This window comes from Clarias gariepinus, chromosome 3 (genome assembly GCF_024256425.1).
Source record: "Clarias gariepinus isolate MV-2021 ecotype Netherlands chromosome 3, CGAR_prim_01v2, whole genome shotgun sequence".
Lineage (NCBI taxonomy): Eukaryota > Metazoa > Chordata > Actinopteri > Siluriformes > Clariidae > Clarias > Clarias gariepinus.
In genome coordinates, this window is record NC_071102.1 from 5,414,345 (window position 1) to 5,435,434 (window position 21,090).

The following is a 21,090-nucleotide window of genomic DNA, read 5'->3' on the forward strand; positions in this document are numbered from 1 at the left end:
ATTTCCAAATACACCAACATAATGAATACCTGCTTTAACCTTTAAACCTATAACCATGTCAACAATGACCAACATGATCTAATGCCTTAATTAATATCTGCAGTACTGTAATAACTGGCGGAATTCATAAAAGCTAAATGTGAGCTGGTGGAGGGAAGTATTTACACCCGGGCGCCTTGGAGCATTAATTATCAGCAGTTAGTAGCTCGCGGTAATATAATTTATGCTAATTTATATTGACTCATTTAGAATTAAGGTGTAACATCAATTAATACTTGATGTGTTAACTTGCTTCATGACTTTGTTAACATGGCTTATGGTTTATTAATGCTGAAATGTATAGTTAGCCCAATGATGTTTGTTAGTGGCGTAAAAAAAAAAAAAAAATTAAAAAGCGTAAATGTTTGTCAGAATTTCGTGCATGGATCTTTAGCCAAATCAATGAGCCAAATAATCAGGTAAAGCCGTTAACATTAAAACCACCTGGGCTTTTGGGTTCCTTTTGTGCCAGATGAGTGGTTCTGTACCCTTAGGGTGGGGCTCCGCAGGCACTTTGGGTGTTTGGCACCAGATTGTTGGCTGCGGATCTTTTGGATGCCGCGGGTTACGGCGTGAGGCCTCTGTGGATTGGATTGGTTGCACTCAATTGAATTGGGATCTGGGATGTTTGAAGGCTGGGTTGAAAGGCCTTGAGCTCTTTGCCCACTAGACTACAGTATGTGCACGGCATGCTGTGATGCACTAGGTGTTCCGGTGCCTTTCTACCTTGATTATTTTTTTCAGCGGTTTGTGCTGCATACTATGAAGTATGCATGTATCTCATACCCTTCGTAGCGAGCATGTATGTTGTTTACACCTTTTAAAAGCAAATTTTGAATATGAATAACAGTATTACATTTCATTTAAAACACACTTTTAAGTAACCCTAGTGAGTGTAAGACGCACTTTCTACAGTACTTCTTGCTACAGTTACCGCTTCCTTGATTTCGACTAATTGTCCACTACGCTAACTGATGAGCTCATTTCAGGTCACACTCGTCTCCAGCCCCAAGGTCACCTAATCATATCATTTATGAAGTGATGCGTGGCTTTATGGTACTTAGCCCGTGTTAACAGATGCTGGTATTAAACCCTGATGTAAAGCACGGATGATGTATGGACGTTCCGTGTTTTAATTGTCCTCTTCAGCGTGTAATGCTGTAGCGATCGAGATCCTGCAGGCTGACACGCAGCACTTAAGAGGACAGACACGGCACCATTAAGTGGCCCTTACAAAATATATAACCACAAGTAGTGGCCAGGGGGGGCTGTCCTCTGACCGCTTAAAGACCCAGAACCATTCATAACATGGAGGGAGAAGGAGAGAAAGAACAAGAGAGAATCGGTGTACGTTTCAAGGAAAACAGCAGATTTTAGTAATAAGTTACTGATTTATTTATATAATAAGGATTAAGGAAGGAAAATAATTTCTTGTGTAATTTGTGTCTTTGTTAAGCTCAAATGTTCCCACGTTGGCAACAATGCATTAAACATAAGGGAAAAAATGTAATAACACAAATGAATGGAAATACAATTAGTAATTAAGCCCTGATTTATTAAGAACACAAGTAAAAGAAGTTAATCTGATAAACTGTACACTGTTATTGGGTGTGTGATGACTCAAAGTCAGATGATGATTTTTTAAAATATTTTTTTTCCTGTAAATGTGAATGTGTATTCATTCATTGTTCTCAACAGCAGTGACGAGTTCCGACATCAAAGACGGTAAAACTAAACCTTGCCACACACAATCAGTCATCACTGCTCTTACTCATTAAAGGATTAAAGGTAGTGAGACATGTTTAAAATTGCCTAAAACACAATACAGAGGCAAAATAAAAGGCGTTCGGTTTACAAAATGTCTTTGCAGGATCGTTAAAACGTTGTTAGCGTCATAGATGTGAGCATTCGCTAAATGCGTAGAGTATAACTTCTACCACTGGGAAATAAATTCTGTTCTCTCAGTTTTTTTTATAAACACTCACTCATTGTCTATCAGTGATGGGAAGTTTGAATCATTTTAGTGACTTAAATCAAAATGAACAAATCTTTTTTCGAGTCATTTCGTTCTTCACCCAACATGTCTACATAGACACCTTTTGGCTATAGTTCCAGTAATGAAAATATTACAATGCAGCTAAGAACATATTATGATAAAATGAGCTGCTCACCTCTTATATCTTCTGGTCTGAATCGTTCGTTCTTTTGTCATGTGACTCTCATAAATGCTATGCATTCATCACACAGGAAATGGAATTGAAAGGTTCTTCTCATGAGTCTTCTAGTCTGAGTTGTTAGTTCTTTTGAATCTATCGCACTTCATAGCATCTATGGGAGTCACGTGACGCAAGAACGAACGACTCGGACTAGAAGACTCATGAGAAGAATTGCTCAATTCTGTTACCCGTGTACTGCACTGCATAGCGTCTATGGGGGACACGTGACAAAAGAACGAATGATTTGAACCAAGACTCGAGAGGTAACTACTCATTTCTGTTTCCTGTACTTAGCCTACAGAGGTTTTGCGATGCTTTGCGCATGCGCGCCCAGTAGAAAATGAACGAATCACTCTCTGAGACTACTCGTCTTCTGAGTCATGTTAAAGACTCGTTTAAAAAGAACAAATCGTTCATGAACAACCCATCAATATATACAGTGAGGTAAGTATTTGATAACCCTGTGATTTTGCAAGTTCTCTTACTTAGAAATCATGGAGGGGTCTACAATTTTCAGTATAGGTGCATTCCCACTGTGAGAGACAGAATCTAAAAAGAAAAATCCGAAGTCACATTGTATGATTTTTGAACAATTTATTTGTGAATTACTGTGTCAAATAAGTATTTGATCACTTGCTTATCAGCCAGATTTCTGACCCTCAAAGACCAGTTATTTTGCTTTTAAATAGTCCATATGCTTCTTACGGAGCCACTCCTTGGTTTTCCTGGCTGTGTGCTTTGGGTCATTGTCATGTTGGAAGACCCAGCCACGACCCATCTTTAATGCTCTGACTGAGGGACGGAGGTTTTTGCCCAATATGTCACAATACATGGCCTGGTTCATCCTCTCTTTAATACAGTGCAGTCGTCCCGTCCCCTGTGCAGAAAAACACCCCCAGAGCATGATGCTTCCAGCCCCATGCTTCACTGTAAGTATGGTATTATTGGGATGATACTCATCATTCTTCTTCCTCCAAACACTGCGAATGGAGTTAAGACCAAAATGTTCTGCTTTGGTCTAATCTGACCACAGGACTTTCTTCCATGACTCCTCTAGATAATCCAGATGGTCCCTGGCAAACTTCAGACGGGCCTGGACATGGGCTGACTTAAGCAGGGGAACCTTCCGTGCGATGCAAGATCTTACACCATGACATCTTAGTGTATTACTGATAGTAGCCTTGGAAATGATGGTCCCAGCTCTCTTTACAGCATTGACCAGCTCCTCCCGTGTAGTTCTGGGCTGATTCTTTACCATTTTTAGCATCAGTGATACCCCATGTATCTACTTAGACTTTGGCTGATTTGGCTAAATCATACAATGTGATTCCCGGATTTTTTTTTTTAGATTCTGTCTCTCACAGTGGATATGCACATATGCTGAAAATTGTAGACCCCTCCATGATTTTTAAGTTAGAGAAAATCACAGGGTGATCAAATAGTTAATGACTTAGGGCACAAGGCGGAGTACACCCTGGATGGGGTGCCAATGCATCGCAGCGTACACACACTCACACGCTCTTTTACACACTACGGGAACGGCGATTAGACTGATCAGCATGTCTTCGGACTGTTGGAGGAAACCGGAGTACCTGGAGGAAACCCACCATGAACAGGGATAACATGCAAACAGACCCCGAGGTGGGACTCGAACCCGGGCCCTGGAGTTGCAGACCACTAGGCCCCCCGTGCCGCCTTTGATAAACAGTTTTACTTATGAAAATATTAAAATTTTATCTTTTAATGGTTCCGCACATTTAACACTTGCCCTTCGGGTTGTATCCCTGTTCCAATTCTGATTTCTGTAGCGCTTCTGTAGCGTAAAAGAAACGAAAGCATTCGCCCTGTCATTACTCTGTATTTAATATTTTTGAACTAGAAACTATGCAAATTACATATTTATTAAGTCGAACCTGCGAAACATGTTCTTTTGTGCACACATGAAAAAAGCGTGTACAGTATGTGTGTTTGTGGATGTTTATCGGGTTGTTGCTGTGCTCGCACACAGTATGAACAAGCACGACATCATTCTTGCAATCATGTGTAATTTACTCACCACACCATAGAGCTGCTCTAAACACGCAGGTGACATCCAGCTGTTACCACACACCTAGCAAACACACACATATACATATACACATACACATACACGAAGATTGTCTTTCTGCATGTTATGCAAAGTTATTCGAGGCAAATTCGGGTGGTTACAGCATGACAAGTATGCACGTAAATCAGTCGCAGCACGTCGAGATCGAGGCTGCGTGCTGGAGCTAACCTGTCTACCTGACCAGGTGTTGGTCAGTGCAAGCGCAGGTGTGTGTCCGACAAATGATTTACACGCTCACATGATCTCAGAAAGCGAGCACGTTACTCGAGGTATTGCTCCGAGGAGTTTGTAGCATTTTTACACCCTCCTTCACTCACACACACACACATGCTTCGAGCGCTTCATTGTTTTTACTGGGTGTCATAAATTAGTCCAAGAACGTGTCGGTTTTTTTTGAAGGGTCAGGCTTGCGCAAACACACACACACACACACACACACACACACACACGAATGTTTTTTTTTTTTTATAGTTTACATACATTGACCACCATGACAAAATATTCTCTCACCTGGAAAGAGCTAACAGAACAACCTGGGGAAAATTCTTAAAAATTCAAACCGGGATCCTAAATCAAGAAAATCCGTGAAGTTCCTGGGACTCATCGTAATTCTGTGACAAGGCCTAAAACTTGAAAACTAAAATTAGGTCATGAATTTACTGGAGACTCGTAAAGTTTATTATTTACTTGTAATTAGTGCTGTCAACCGATTAAAAATTTTAATCTAGTTAATTACATCGTCTGTGATTAATCGCGATTAATCGCATTTTTGAAATGCTCAGTGTTGGAATACAGAAATGCATGACAAACAATAAATGGTTAGAGGAAACAGATTATTCAACATTTAACAAGTGTTCACTTAAAATCTCTCAATTAGGCTGGGTAGTATGGGGTGTGGCAACCCACTGACAGCGGGGCTCGAACCTGGATCCTCAGATCCAAAAATCAACAACCTAAAGCCTCACCCACCACTCCCTCATTTTACATTGAATGTATTCTTGTAAAAATTGTTCCCTTGTAAGGTAGTTTGAGCACACAACTTCCATCTAGAAGCTTTTTATAATAAGACTTGGCATTTAGCACACCTGATCTTATTATCCGCATTAAACGTGCCATTATCACACACAGCCAGGAAACAGCGCTGTGACTATGGGAAGCTATTAGGTTCAAACTTGGTCATAAGATTAATTAAATAAAATTAAAAAATTATAAATAAAAAAAAAACGGTAACATGTTAAAATTTCTAGATTAATTATATGCATTAATGCGTTATTATTTTATTCCTCTTACACCAGAGTGATTTTCCAATGACTTCAATGCATTATTTATTTAAAATTATACCACAGTTAGTGTGTACCAAGTAGTCCATGATTGCTGATATAGAGTATAACAGACCGGGCACCTTCACAGGTGTTTTTGAGACCCCTGAACAAGGAGGGAACTACCTGGTGTGTGGAACAAGGTATTCTACGTATTCTATATAGTATAATATCTTTCCATTTGATATTACTTTGGATTCAACCCCGGAACAGTTATTTAGCTGAGGATCTTTTAAAGCGGAATAAGTAAAAAAGTTTCTCCGCGCTGTCTACCATCCTCATGTTTTATTCACCTAGTTTGCACTTTAACACTTGGTTAGTTCCATCAGTCGCTTTTATATAAAAGCAATATCACACTCTAGGTCATGCCGTTCTGCTGAATATCAGCATCACTGTGATGCAGCTGTAGGCACCAGAGCAGGGCCTGAGAGCCCAAGATACCACAGGCTTACTGAAATTGCAAAAATTGCTCAAATGTTATTTTAATTTGGTATTTCATTGCTACAAAATCAGCAATGTTTCCGTTCATTTTAACAAAACGCCAAACAACGCAATATGCGTTAAATGCAATAAAATATTATACTGATCAATCAAGCTTTTAAACAATAACATGTAAATACATGAGCATACGTTTGGAGATGTACAGTATGTTTATTGTGTAAAAGTAAAAATGAGTGTTGTTATTTCTACTGTTAAGCTCTGTTTCAGCTCTCTTTACAAGATGTTTTTTCATTGTTGTGGAGATCAGCCATCAGTCATTTTATGTCCTGACACTACAGTATGAGCCGCGCCTACTAATTAGACGAAACATTCTCTATTAAGTATTGATCAAGCAGATATTTACATAGCAAATAACTATAATTAAATTATAATTAAGCCTTGTTTCTGTTTTGTTTTTTTTCCTGACCCTGCCCTTTATATATTATCTTCATAATATCATACCTGAAACCTGTTGCACAAATAACATGACCAAAAAAATCTCAAGGCTTTTCTTCCTTTCTATGTTCACAATGTACTGAAGCAGAGCTATAATTATGGCCCTAGTGAAACAAACACTCCCTGATAACGATGTTTATCTGAACAAACCCGTCTCATACCAGAATATGAAAGTAAAGACATGTTCGTTTATTTGCTAATTTATATGTTATATTGTGATTGTGTTGCATTCTGAATACGGACATTCATTCTGTAAATTGTCAGTTCTTTAAACAATGGCTTGTAGAGTGTGACCTGAGGATTTCTTGCGTTTCTCTCTGTCTATGTGTAGATGCCAGTCGAGCCTGGCGCAGACTTTACCCCCTGAAGAGGCACCTGTCGACCGACCGTATTGGACCAGCGACGACCCAGACATGCCCTTGCCCTTTGACCTCTCTGACATCATCAGCCGGGTGGAGTCACTCCTCTGGAGGTGGAGTTTCTAGAGTTTGTGTGATGTTGATGTTTCTCTGATTATGATTTACCATTAAAGAAAGTTCATGATACATAATTTGATCATCCAGAACTGAAATCTTTAAAAAACAAACAAACAAACAAACCAAAAAACAAAAACACAATGGCAGAACAACACAAATTTGTACAATTTTTAGGGTTTAAAAAATGCCTGAAAATCTTTTCAATATGACATTTTTACAAATCAGTCATCTAATGTCCACCTGCTGATGGCCTCGCGCTGATACAGCAGCTTTGACAGCTTTGTGTAGGTTTACTTCATCTTTTCAGGTCAAATTCCTCACGTTTTGTTTCCTTTCTTCTTCCAAAAACTGAAAGTGACACTTTTGATAATTTGTGGCCAAAATATTTAGGTGGGTTGAAAAGTGGTGGCTCAAAAGGTTAACGCTCTGGGTTACTGATCGGAAGGTCGGGGGTTCAAGCCCCAGCACCGCCAAGCTGCCACTGTTGCGCCCTTGAGGAAGGCCCTTCACCCTATCTGCTCCAGGGGCGCTGTATCCTGGCTGACCCTGAGCTCTGACCCCAGCTTCCTAACTGGGGTATGCAAAAAAAATCATTTCACTATGCGGTAAGGAAATTGTGATAAGTAGTTGAATTTTAATATTAATCTTAATAAGCATAGTTAGCTAGTTAGCTTTGAGAAAAGATGCTCTAATATAAGCAGAAAAAAATATATATTGGCCTTTATCAGGCAAATGAGTCTTGAAAAATCCCGAGTGCAATAAACATGGAAGAGTACTGCTGAAACATCAAGTGTCAAGAGAAATGTGTTCGGAGGGGGAAAAAAAATGGATCACTTAAACGCTTGATGAAGTTGCATCTTTAAAAATGAAACATAGTGAAAAAATTTAATATTAAACTTAAGAGCAATAACATTATGAGAACTCGTAGATTTGAGACTAAATAGCAATAACAAGGAAACAACTTGTTAGTGAGACTAATAGGAAAGAGAAAAAAGTGCCTTATGGGCGGGTGCGGGGGGGGGGGGGGGGTCAGGCATTGTTTATAGTACTCATAACTATGTTAACTATACATTAATCCGTTTTTTTTTTATGCTACATATTTTGACAGATGACACATTAGATAAGAGGAAAGAGGACGGGGCTGCCATGCCGTGTTCAATAGTTTAATATCACCTGTTTCAGATTAATATCTCTCTGCTTTTGAGTAATGGCATACTGCAAACTCTACTAAAGTGCAGATCCTCCTGTGCAAAAAAAAAACTTTGTTGGGTATGTAGGCGTGGTACAGTTATTTAATCTTATATAATTAGAGCAAACATTACTGAACTCGAAAGTAATATCGTATAGACATGCATAAATTACAAGAATTGCGCAAGCCTAGGATTACCTTTGCCAGCTTGAAGTATTCGGTTGTTGTAACTTCCAGTTGCATGGGATGTTACCGATGTTTTAAACCTTAGTCACGTGCACAGAGAAGAACAATCAGATAAGCATGAAACTGTTCAAACCACAAACTGCGCCCTAATGTAAATCGAAGTCAACAACAAAACAACCGACCTGAATACCGATCCGGCCGCAGTGCTTCTTAACGTGGTTACGTTCTCGGTGCACTTTCGTTTTGTTTTGCTCATTTCACATTAATATCGCGTTATTGTCGCGTTAAGTCGATACTTCTAAAATGAGATTCGTTCCAGGTCACTTGTTTCGACTTCTGAATTGTAATGCTTTATTTTATTCTCACGTTTAATTACACACATACTACGTACTTTATATCTTACTAAAGGTATGCAATTTAAATTACATTAAAAAACTTTAACCCTTTATTACACTTTATCATTCTAATAGAATAGAATAGAATAGAATAGAATAGAATATCTTTATTGTTATTGGAACATGTGGAATGTCCAGTGAACTTAGGTGCTTCACACATATTACACAAGATCCACAAATCCGTAAACCGTTACACATATGACACCAATATGTATGTAAATTTCTCAAGAAATTCTAATATACGTATATTGAAAAAAAAAATTATTGCACAAGAAAGTTGCATATTATTGCACTCTTCCCATATTGTCCATATTGCATAGAAAATATTTCTTTATCATTCTAGCTGTTTCTATAAAAACCACGAAGATCGACACACGCATCCAAAATGTTTACAAAGCGTAGACTTTGTGTTAATGTTGGGACTTTTTGTATTAAACTTGCTAAACAGAGCCCTGAAGCCCTTTCTGTTACTTAAATAAACTGGAACTGGAACACCCTAGACCTCTTCATCGAACATCACTTCACCTCAGCTTATAATAACAGCAAAAATGGGGGCTAAATCTGGTCACATACTCTTAACCTTTTTCAATTATAAAATGAGCAATGTGGTATGGTTGTGCAATGCGACCCAGCACAGATGAGAGTTACTGTTGTGGGTCATTTTCATTATTTCAGGAGCGTGTTTGATTTGTCTTATATCAAAGCAGGTTGCCAAGTGTAATGAGAACTACAGTCTATCTATTTGTAGTTGCATGCACCATAGTGCAACATCCTTAAAACAAGTTTAAGTATCACTTGCATTATTGCAGCTATTTTTGCAGATGGTGGGAAAAGGTAAAGTACTGACTTTTTAAAAGCTTTTATACTAGGGAGTCCATGAACCTTCATGAAGGAGACGCATCCATTTGGTGCGTTTTGCTTTATTAAAAATCCCTGTTACTATGGAAACGGTTCCCTTAAGTCGAGTGGATACCTGTCTTATAGAAAATCAGTTCTCTGACCAATCAGATTAGAGAATTCATCAGTGTTTGTGGAAAATAAGAAGAATTATTCAATTCAATATTTTAAGCTAAATTAAAATAGAGCATATCAGTTCAAGCTGAAAATACATTTATGAATTTATTCCAGTGAGGTTTGTAATAAAGAGAGAAAAGAGATCATTTTACAACTGTTTAATAATTGTGTGCATTCAGCATGTTTCTGTAAAAAAAAAAATCTTTAATGAAATAAAAATAGGCATTTAAAAATACTAGAGGCGTTCGAGTCAAACTGGGAACAGTCGAACGGTGCGAACGTTTTAAAGAAGCCCCTACGTCAGTAAATGACGATTCCGTCCGAGGAGGCTTAGAGCCCAGTGAAGTTGTTCCCGTGAACATTCAGCGAGTGGAACGCCTAATACTTAATAATCGACGGATAACTTGTCATCAGCTTGCAGAGGAGACGCATCTGTCTGTGGAGTTATCGCCACATCCCCCATACAGCCGTTTCAACACGTTTGGAGTTCCTGGGAGGCCGGCGTTTCAGATGTAAATCAGGCAGTCTGATCAAGGCTCTGAAAATGTTCTACCTTGATGGTATCCAAGCACTAGTGCAACACTGGGATAAGTGCATTAGTGTAGCAGAAATACAAGGGGCTTTGTGCAGGCAAAAGTCCCGGTTTGACTTGAACACTTAACACACTTGTATTAAAAAGTCTGATTCATTTATTTATTTATTTGTTTATTTATTTATTTTCAGGATGTGAAGATTTTTCTCACAAAATGAAGAAGAGAGGCAGATGAAAGACAGAAAAAAAGATTAAGGTACCATGAAGGAGTGGGAACAGGTGATACACGAACTGCACTTACCTGGGGAAGACCATTTACACACACACACACACACATGCACACAAACATGCACACACATGTATACACACATATACACACACACACACACACCAGCCAGGAGACTCCACCACCAGAGATGGATGAAGGGACAGAACCGGAGGAAAGGACCTGGGACGAGTTCTTTTTAATCTTTCTCATATCTTCCTTCTTCATGGCCGTTTTAACGTGTAGTGTTACGATGCGAACGCATTTAGACCATTTCAGCAGTAGCTATCAGAAACCTAGTCACCCGGCCGCGTACGATTTTAATCATGCCCATGTAGTGTCTTTTAACAAGCTGTGTCTGTCCTGCATCGCATATACAGTATACACGAGGCGCTTCATCATGCACTTATCGCTAGTTTACCTGAAGATCATGAGAGGGTTCCAGCCACCAGGATGGGAGGGAGGTCATGTGACTGACTGTGTCTGATGATGTCATTCAGTGTGCAAGGCATACTGTAGTTCTCAGACCTGCGTGTCAGTATTGTCAGTGATGCTTGTGTGTGTATGTGTGTGTGTGTGTGTGTGTGTGCGTACACAGGAGTGTATGGAATTTGGTGCATGGTTATGTGTGCCGGTGAGAGTGTGTATGGGTGTGTTCACGTTGCAGTTTGGATGTATGCCTGTTAGTATAAATGTGTGTGTGTGTGTGTGTGTGTGTTCAGGGTGATGTTCTAGTGTCACTAAGTGCATCTCAGTGTTTGGGGAAGGAGGGCTGAACAATTGTGTGTGTGTGTGTGTGTGTGTGTTTAATCATCGTGTTTTATTGTCAGTAAATACATCTTAATAAGGTGTGTGTGTGTGTGTGTGTTAGTGTTTAATCATTGTGTTTTATTGTTAGTAAATACATCTCAATAGAATGTGTGTGTTAGTGTTTTATCATTGTGTTTTATTGTCAGTAAATACATCTCAATAAGGTGTGTGTGTACGTATGTGTGTGTGTATGAATGCGCTTAATATTAGTATTGATTTCACATCAGAGTGGGGGTGTGTGGGTGAGAGAGAGAGTGTAAAATGCTGTCTTTTCTGTAAAGCTATGTTTGCATAGTTTAAAGAAAAAGTTTAGGGGCCACACCCCTTCTTCATTATGACTGACAGACATAGGCCACGCCTCTTTTACTGAGACCAACATGAAAAACAAGTGTGTGATACGTTTGGTACAGCGTTCCGAACCCAAGTGTCTGGATTTGTGATCAGCTTGCAATCTGATTGTCTCTCCACATTTCACTTGTAAAACACTGCACCGTAGTTAACGCAGCTGCACGGGATACCGTTCCAAAACGTGTGTCGAATTCCGTCTTTGAAACTTATCAATCATGTGTCATGCAGCTACGCCCCGTTCGCGTTTATTAGGGTTTAAAATAACCCCATCGACATAAAGTTTTGCTTTTGCTAAAGTGTGCATGCATACAGTATACATATTTATATGACTTATAGCTAATCAAAACCCAAAATTCAGTATCTCAGAAAATTAGAATATTACTTAAGACCAATAAAAAAAATATTTAACACAGAAATGTTATAATACTGAAAAGTATGAACACATACAGCACTCAGTACTTGTTCAGGGCTCCCCATGCGTGAATTGCTGCAGCAATGAGGCGTGGCATGGAGGCGATCAGTCTGTGGTACTGCTGAGGTGTTATGGAAGCCCAGGTAGCTCTGATAAAGGCCTTCAGCTCTTTTTCTGGTGTCTCACATCGTCCTCTTTACAATACTACATAGAGAGTCTTTATGGGGTTTAGGTTGGGCGAGTTTGCTGGCCAATCAAGCACAGGGATGCCATGGTCCTTAAACCAGGTACTTTTTGGCCCTGCTGGAAAATAAAATCAGCGTCTCCATAAAGCTGATCAGCAGAGGGAAGCTCTTAACCTTCCTGGTGGACGGCTGCACTGACCTTGGACCTGATCAAACACAGTGGACCAACACCAGCACATGACATGGCTCCCCAAACCACCACTGACTGTGCAAACTTTACACTGGACATCAACCAGCTTGGATTCTGTGCCTCTTCTCTCTTCCTCCAGACTCTGGGATCTTGATTTCCAAAGGAATTGCAATATTTACATTGATCTGAAAAAAAAAGACTTTGGCATACTGAGCAACAGTCCAGGTCTTTTTGTCCTTAGCCCAGGTAAGACACCTTTGATGTTGTCTTCAAGAGTGGCTTGACACAGGGAATGCGGCAGTTGTAGCCCATGTTCTGTACATGGTGGCTCTTGAAGCACCGACTCCAGCTGCAGTCCACTCCTTGTGATTTTCACTTAATGGGCTTTGTTTCACAATCTTCTCAAGGCTGAGGTTTTCTCTGTTATAACTTTCCATTAAGGTGCTTTGATACAGCACTCTGTGAACAGACAGCTTCTTTAGCAATGACCTTTTGTGTCTTACCCTCCATGTGCAGGGTGTCAATGATCGTCTTCTGGACAACTGTCAAGTCAGCAGTCTTCCCCATAATTGCGTAGTCTACTGAAGCAGACTGAGAGACCATTTCAGGAAACCGTTGCAGGTGTTTTGAGTTGATTAGAGTGCGATACCATGACTCTCAAAGATTGAATTTTTTTTGCCATGTTCAAATTTTCTGAGATACTGATTTTTGGCTTTTTATTAACTGTAACTCGTCTTTTAATTTTGTAAAGCTGCTTTAAGACAATGACCACAGTTAAAAGCACTATATAAATAAAATCGAATTGAATTTAATAAGCCAGAATCATTAAAATAAATTTTTTTTGGATGATATTCTACTCCATTAAGCTGCACCTGTATATTTATATTCTTGTAGCTCCTTTGGTTTGTAGGGCGTCTATAAGCAAAGGATAATTTTTTTAGCGGTGCACCTGATAATTTATTTGTTTAAATTTTTAATGTTTAGACTTTTTATTTTTTTTAATCTTTATGTCTGAGCGTTTATCATAATACATAAAAAATAATTCATAGAGGAATGCTTCTGGGGTTCAGCAGAAAATTTTTATAATAATGTAATACAAATGAATAAGATAAAATTATAAACATTTAAAATAAAAAAGTATTAATTATCCATTAAACCCCAAAAATAATATATTTTTTAATGATTATTTTCATTTTTATTATATCTTTTTTATTTAAATTCTTTTTAAGCATCCAGATTTCTACAAGGCTGTAAATGGGTATCAAGATTTAAAAAAAAAGTATAAATATTAAAAATAAAAAAGGATGGATTATCTGGTGTACCCTAGAAACATTCCTCTGTGCATCCTTTTTTACTCACTCTCTCACTTATCTACTATACCGCTTTATCCTGTATTCAGGGTCGCCGGGACCTAAAGCCTATCCCAGGAGACTTAGGGGTAGAGACGAGGCAGGGGTACACGACAGGGACAGGGTGCCAATCTATCGCAGGGAGAACATGCACACAAAGACGTGAACCTGGATCCTTGAATCGAACCCGGATCCTGGAGGTGCAAGGCGACAGTGCTAACCACTACACCGCCGAGCCAACATTTTATAAGTTAATTAATAGTAATAAAGTATTTCTTTGATTGAAAAATCCAAAAAAAAGCAAAACCCCTATTTTTTTCAAATTTTTTATTTAATTTATTATTATTATTATTATTATTATTATTATTATTATTATTATATAAGAATCGATACATGTTAAATAATATAATTTCATGCTATTCAGTGTGGTACAGGAAAAGGTGCTTGATTGGTCATCAGTCATGTCAGTCTGTGACAGTAAGGCGGTTCCTGGGTGCATTTATTGAGAAGACAGTTAAGACACTTTAGTGAAACTAGACGTCTGGGTTGTGGGACTGAAGGATATAAATCATCCGCACTTAATTTTTACACCACTTTAGTTCTTTATCTTAGATTGTACAAAATTCATGAGACTTTTTTCATCTTAAACCATGTGAACCTAGCTTAATGATTCTGTGCGTGAATGTACATGCGTGAGTGTGTGAGTGTGTGTATGTGTCCTCCCAGACTGGTTAGTGTTGATAGGCAGCTCGGACCGAATCCTTTACTTCCTGCTTTGCGTAACTCGAACAGCCTGTCCACTCGCTTCCACTCTCTCTGCTCTTTCTCTCTCTCTCTCTCTCTCTCTGCTGCCGGCTGAGGAAGGAACACGATCATCTCCACACAACTGAAAAACCAGAGACGCATTGCACTAAACCATGGGAAAAAAAACGAATGAAAGATGCACAGTGAGTAGTGGATATCCTGTAGAGAAGAGAAGCACAAGAGAATAAGAGCGCTAGAACATTGAGACAAGCTGAGAATGGAAGGAAGAGGATGATTGTTAAAGCCAAGCAGCCTTCTTTTTTTCTTTTATAAAGCTTTTTATTCTGTCATCAGTGTTACAGTAGATCACCTGTATTATTATTATTATTATTATTATTATTATTATCTTTGATTCCGAGGCTTAAAATGTGTTTTATACTTCCTGAGGTTTTAGAGATGTTGCCAAATATTGTGTTGCTCTGATGATGCTGTACTGATTGTATGTAATTTTTTAAAGTGTTTATTTTATCTCCCTCTCCTTTTTTGTTTTGCTTTTTGTGTTGTACCGGATTCTTTCTTTAGTGCTCAAGGCCTACTGCATTTCTGAAAGCATTGTGTGTGCAAAGCACTAGCGATAATTGAAAATAATAAAAAACAAAAAAATCTGGTTTTATCCTTGGATTGTGATGATTTCTTCAATTTTTTATGCCTTATGTTGAATGAATTAACTGCATTTATAAATTATTTAAGTCGTAGTTCCTCACAAGGACAAAAACGAAATTTGAAGAGTGTGTGTGTTTGAGTGTGTGTGTGTGTGTGGGTGGGTGTGTGTGTGTGTATTTCGCTGCCCCTTTACCTGTCCAGTCTCCAGGTCTCTGTACAGACTGATGAGATGCTTATTCTGTGTGACAGCAGGTCCCTGGAGTGTGTGTGTGTGTGTGTGTGTGTGTGTGTGTGTGTGTGTGTGTGTGTATGTGTGCACGCACACGAGTGTGCTCACTTGAGCACAAGCTCATGATAAACACATCGAGCAGTTCATTTCGTTAACTGCCTGTGAGTGGACCTGTCAGACCCATGAGCCTCCCGGTTAACGGGCTGCCATGGCAACGCCGCTCAGTATCCTCCAGGGTTAAACGGCTACTCGGGTGTGTCACGACTGTCTCTAACACACTGAGACTGAAGCGTTAACACGGCAACGGCCCGCTCCTGTCCTTTCTATTCATCGCTGTGACATTTCTGTCGCTCGGTCTCAGTACTGGCTGATTTCACCTTGAAGCCTCATTCAGTTAAGACTGACGGGTCAGAATTGGACAATAGAATCAGAAATATAAGCCAGGAACACACACACACTATATATATATATATATATATATATATATATATATATATATATATATATATTAGTAGTGATGATAATTCATATATTTAGGAGTAAACATTATCGATTTGCTGTTTTTTTTTCTTTAAAACCATGTATTTAGAATACAGTCTTTTATAATTATTATTATTCATTTATATATTTATTCTCTATACCACTTATCCTGAACAGGGTCACGGGAGGCCCGGAGCCTTTCCCAAGTGACAGGTTACCCCCTAGATGCCAGTTCGTCACAGGGCACTAGCACACACACACTTACTCACACACTACTGACCATTTGGGAAAGATAATTAGACCCCTTACATGTCTTTGGATTGTGGGAGGAAACCGGAGTACCCGGAGGAAACCCACTAAGCAAGGGGAGAACTGATCCAAGGTAGGAATCTAACCCTCGACCCTTAAGGTGTGAGGCGACAGTGTTAATCACTATCATTATCCAGCACATCACGCGACAGGTACCCCCCACTCTGGAGATATATCCATCGTTTCTGTGGCAGTTACTTATAGGGTCGGGATGCCAGCTTGGCGCCTGATTGTATTTGAGCCATGCATATCTTCTGTAATGTTATTTATTTATTAATTTTTTTATTATATATGAAAATACTGAATGATTTTGTACATAATTATGCAGACATAATAAACATATATAAACAAAATTGGTACAGCATATAATATGGTGCCTTAGGCTTTTGCACAGTACTGTAGGTTCAAATATTTGTCTTTTACGCCCCATGCCGGGCCTGGATGCGTGTAAGGAGTCTTGGATTCCCAACATTACTGAAAGGAGCCATCATGTTTTAATTTTGATTAATGTTTAAAGTAGAATCCGATACAGTACATGCCTCATGCAAAGACAAAAAAAAGGCTCTCGGGGAGCTCTATAAATAATATTCCTGGTAATAATAATCATAAAAAACCTTTGATGTATAAATAGATGTTCTCAGCCTGCAGTTTATTTGTGTATTAACCAAAACAATATTGCTTATACTGTATATTCAGTTGTATGTCGCCGGCTGACTAAAAAAGAAGAAGCTCAGAATATGAGTGACATCCTGCATTCCTAGCAGCAGATGACAATCAGATCAGATTTCACTTTCTGACTGTTCTGCATTGATTTCCACATCATGATGGTTAAAACCTTTGATGATTTAACTATCTCGCTGATGTCTTGGACCAGTATAGTGTGAGCGTGTGAGCGTTCACACCATTGAAACGTTGGCCTCCCAGGAACTCCTCTAATCATCCGATTAGTCCCTGATGAACAAGCCGAAGGCAACAGTAACAGTGGCAAGGAAAAACTCAATAGCAATAGCAATAGGAAGAAACCTTGAGAGGAACCAGACTCAACAGGGAACCCATCCTTATTTGGGTGAATGGTAGCAGAGGTTGATCTGCATCATACTGTGTGAGACTTGAAGTTCAGTATAACAAGAGATGTCTTTAAGTTAAAATGAACTCCAGTTCATTCCTGGAGGCTCAGGTAGACTGTAGGAAACTCCAGTCCTGAACTATCGAGCGACTGAAATCACAAGTCCTTAGAGAACAGCTGTCTGCATCAGCCGAGGACAGGACCGTCCCCATCACCACACGCATCCCAGGCAGACCACATGGAGCATCCATGTGATGAGATCTCCAACCAGAAGCAGGACACCAGGACGAGTCAGATGGGTCCAGGGGCAGAGAGGGTCTAGATCACTGGCAGCTCTGGAGCAACATGTATAGCTGAAGCTGTATAGCAGGACAGTGAATGTAGGACTCTGGCAGGACCAATTATGACAGGATAACTAAAAGGGAGAGCCAGAAGGAAACACAAACATGAGGGCTTCCTGAGATGTAAAGCGACCAATCACTTTACCGTCAACAAACCTGAGTGATCAATGAGAGTGGGGTAGACAGCATCTAAACATACCAGTTCACCATAATACTCTACGTCCATAAGTCCCCTAGATCTGCTCATAGACTGTGTTTGAGTCCCGAACACTATTTGAAAGGCTATTTCTTAACTTTGGGGCTTCGTAAGAAAAAGCTGTAGTTTTCCTAATACGCGGTACTAACAAGCAGCCTGCATCCTTTGATCCAAGTACTGTAGGCGTGGCGGATCGTAAGACAGTTCACTCAGATACTGCGGCACGAGACCATTTAATGCTTTATACGCCAATAGTAGTATTTTTAAATGCATTGAAGATAAGATAGGGGTGACGTGCTCGTTTAGCCACAATATATTTCTTATCTTGGCAATATTTCTAAGGTGAAAGAATGCTATTCTGGTAATATTATCAACATGTGCTTCAAATGAAAGGCTGGATTAGGATTTTAAAAGAAAACCCAAGCACACTCAAAATGACAGAGCTGAGCATTAAGACAATATGATATTTAATATATAATAAATTCCTTTAGTACGGAATCTTTCTCTTTGGTTTAGATAATAAAAATATATCAAGTAATATAATATATGCATAATATAATATATATAATGAAGGCATTTTTCATGTCTTTACACACTTTGTCTTCATTTCCCACAAATAATACCTATTATTGCTACTATAGTTTTGCACTCATTAATAAGTCAGTGTGTATGTGTATGTTTGTGTAAAAATACATTTCTGGCATGTGATTTAAACTAATGTGTAAATTGTGTAATGTATATTAGTGATCGCGTGTTTGTGTGTGTGTGTGTGTGTGTGTGCATATGGGCCGTCAGAAACCCCCTGTGACCCGTTTTTTGATGTTTTTGGCCCCGTGCGCTCGTGTTTGTGCCTGTTTTCTGAAGTCCATCCACTGGCAGTGGTCACCTCTCTCTTTGTCCCCTCTGAGACACTCGGTTACACTCTGATGTGATGAAGTGCTGGCCTGACCCAAATTTCTGTCCCCGTCCCAAACTACGGGCTGCCAGTGGCCCCAAAAAACCTCAAACACATGATTAAACCCAAATGAGGGCTTCAGTCAGGATAACACAAACACGCAACCCAGAGAGACACACACACACACAAACACACACATTGAATTAAGTCTGAATAGGAAGGAATTAAAAACTAAATTGCATGTTATGTAGACCCAAAACATAACTATGAATTTAAACACAATCAAACAGAGTCGCATTTATGTGATTTAATGATTTTGGTTTAAAGCTTGATATCAGTTTGTGTTGAGTCCAGCAGTGTGAGTTTTAACCACAGTGTGTCACACAGCTTCGTGCAAAAAGTATTCATACCCCTTAAACTTTTCCACATTTTGTCACTTTATAACCACAAATGTAAAACTAACCTTGAGCTATTTTGCAAAGACGAATAGACTAAAAATGTCTCTCTCTAAATGTAGAAATCTGGTAGAGACATACAGTACTCCAGAAGACTTGCAGCTGTAATTGCAGTGAAAGGTGATTCTACAAAGTATTACCACCGTACAGATATTTATTCATAAAATATATATATTTTTTAAATATTATCAGTTTCCTTCCACTTTACACGTATGTGCCACTTTGTGCTGGCCTATTTTTATGGATGACATGGAGGACATATTGTATAATATTTTAATAAAATAGTTTCTCAACAACACATAGGGCATAGGGTTCGAATCCCACCTCTGTTCTGTATATTCGGAGTTTGCATGCCCCCCCTGTGCCTGGTGGGTTTACTCTAATTGGCATTTCACACAAATTTCCCGTAGTGTGCCCTGTGATGGGTTGGCACCCCAATCAGGGTGTGGCTTATCTTGTGCTCTAGATTCTCTAGGATTAGAAATTTCCCTCTGGGATTAATAAAGTTCTTTGAATCTGGAATCGTCAAGCTCCAGACCCACCATGATGGTGAATATAATAGAGCAGAGAGAGATTCTAAACAAGTGCTAAAGATGTTTTAAAATGCTGGATAATAAAGGCAGAAACCATGTTGTTTATTGTAATATTATAAATTATATTATATATATAAATAAGAAGTACAGTAATTAAGAAGTTCAAGTCCTGTTTATCATATTGGCTCAGATTCCCACTTTTGTTTCAGCGTTTGCCGTTTTTTTCATGATTATAATTTTTTTTATCTTAATTTTTTTTTTTTATGATCTCTTCCTTTTATGTTAGATTTGCCGGCAAAGAAATCGAAGTCAAGTCTTGTTCGTTTTGCATATTCTGTCGCACTCTTTTCTTTCTTTTTTTTTTTTGGCAATAGAAGAAACGCTATGAAAAAAACGAACCAATGAACGAAAACATTTTGGATATTTCTAATGGAGAAAAATTTGGCTACCATGGAGATGTGAGCTACACACAGCTGATTTGCGTCCTCCGAACGTTGCACCCTGAAAATCGACTTCAGAGGCCGCGTGACCCGACTTTCCCTACGTAAATATTAACTTAACTTTTGGACTTGAGTTAGGGGGAAGAAAAAAAAAATCATAATGTTATCCAAAATGTTTGCTGTGTACTCATGGAATTGTAAAGTGCCTCGTCGAGCTTTTATCTGCAGACACCTCGAGTTGGCGTGGCCTTAATAAAGCCATCTGCTTCCCATCGAATATGGATGAAAGGTCTGCTTAATATCACTGGCTTGTGTGTGTGTGTGTGTATGTGTTGAATACAGTATGAGTCTCTTTTCCAGGACAGTCTCTTTTCTTCCCCTCCTTCTCTTATCTGTTCTTATCATGTTTAATACCTTTCCTGGACACAATCTGGATAAAAGCCATCTATTAGACCAGCATTAAGATGTTTCGATAGGCCGAACGAGAGAGAAAGAGAAAGAGAGATGTAATCACCCTAAGAGTTATTCACCTTATCTACTCCAACCTTGAAGGGTCCCTACGTTTAAGGACTTCTCTAACACACACACACACACACACACACACACACACACACACATATATATATATATAAACAGAGAGCTCGGCTCTCCCTTCTGCTCTTTGATTGACAGCTGCTGAAATGAGGCTGTGAATAGCTGTGGGCTCCGGCCTTCCAAATAACTCGTCCGTCAAATTACACCCCACCCTCGCCTCGCTCCCCTGGTGGCCTG

The 21,090-nt window shown here is 39.1% G+C and overlaps 1 protein-coding gene across 2 annotated transcripts in view; it reads left to right on the forward strand.

Annotated features, from left to right (window-relative positions):
• Positions 1-14,292, forward strand: part of fto (FTO alpha-ketoglutarate dependent dioxygenase) — a 168,904-nt gene extending 154,612 nt beyond the window's left edge. The window contains exons 9-10 of one of the 2 annotated variants that reach the window (XM_053492258.1): positions 6,949-7,089; positions 10,601-14,292. In XM_053492258.1, coding sequence (XP_053348233.1) covers positions 6,949-7,089; positions 10,601-10,607 — 148 coding nt within the window. In that variant the 3' untranslated portion in view covers positions 10,608-14,292. The remainder of the gene's footprint in view (positions 1-6,948; positions 7,090-10,600) is intronic. The other variant, XM_053492257.1, reaches the window with a different exon arrangement.
• Positions 14,293-21,090: the final 6,798 nt, after the last annotated feature.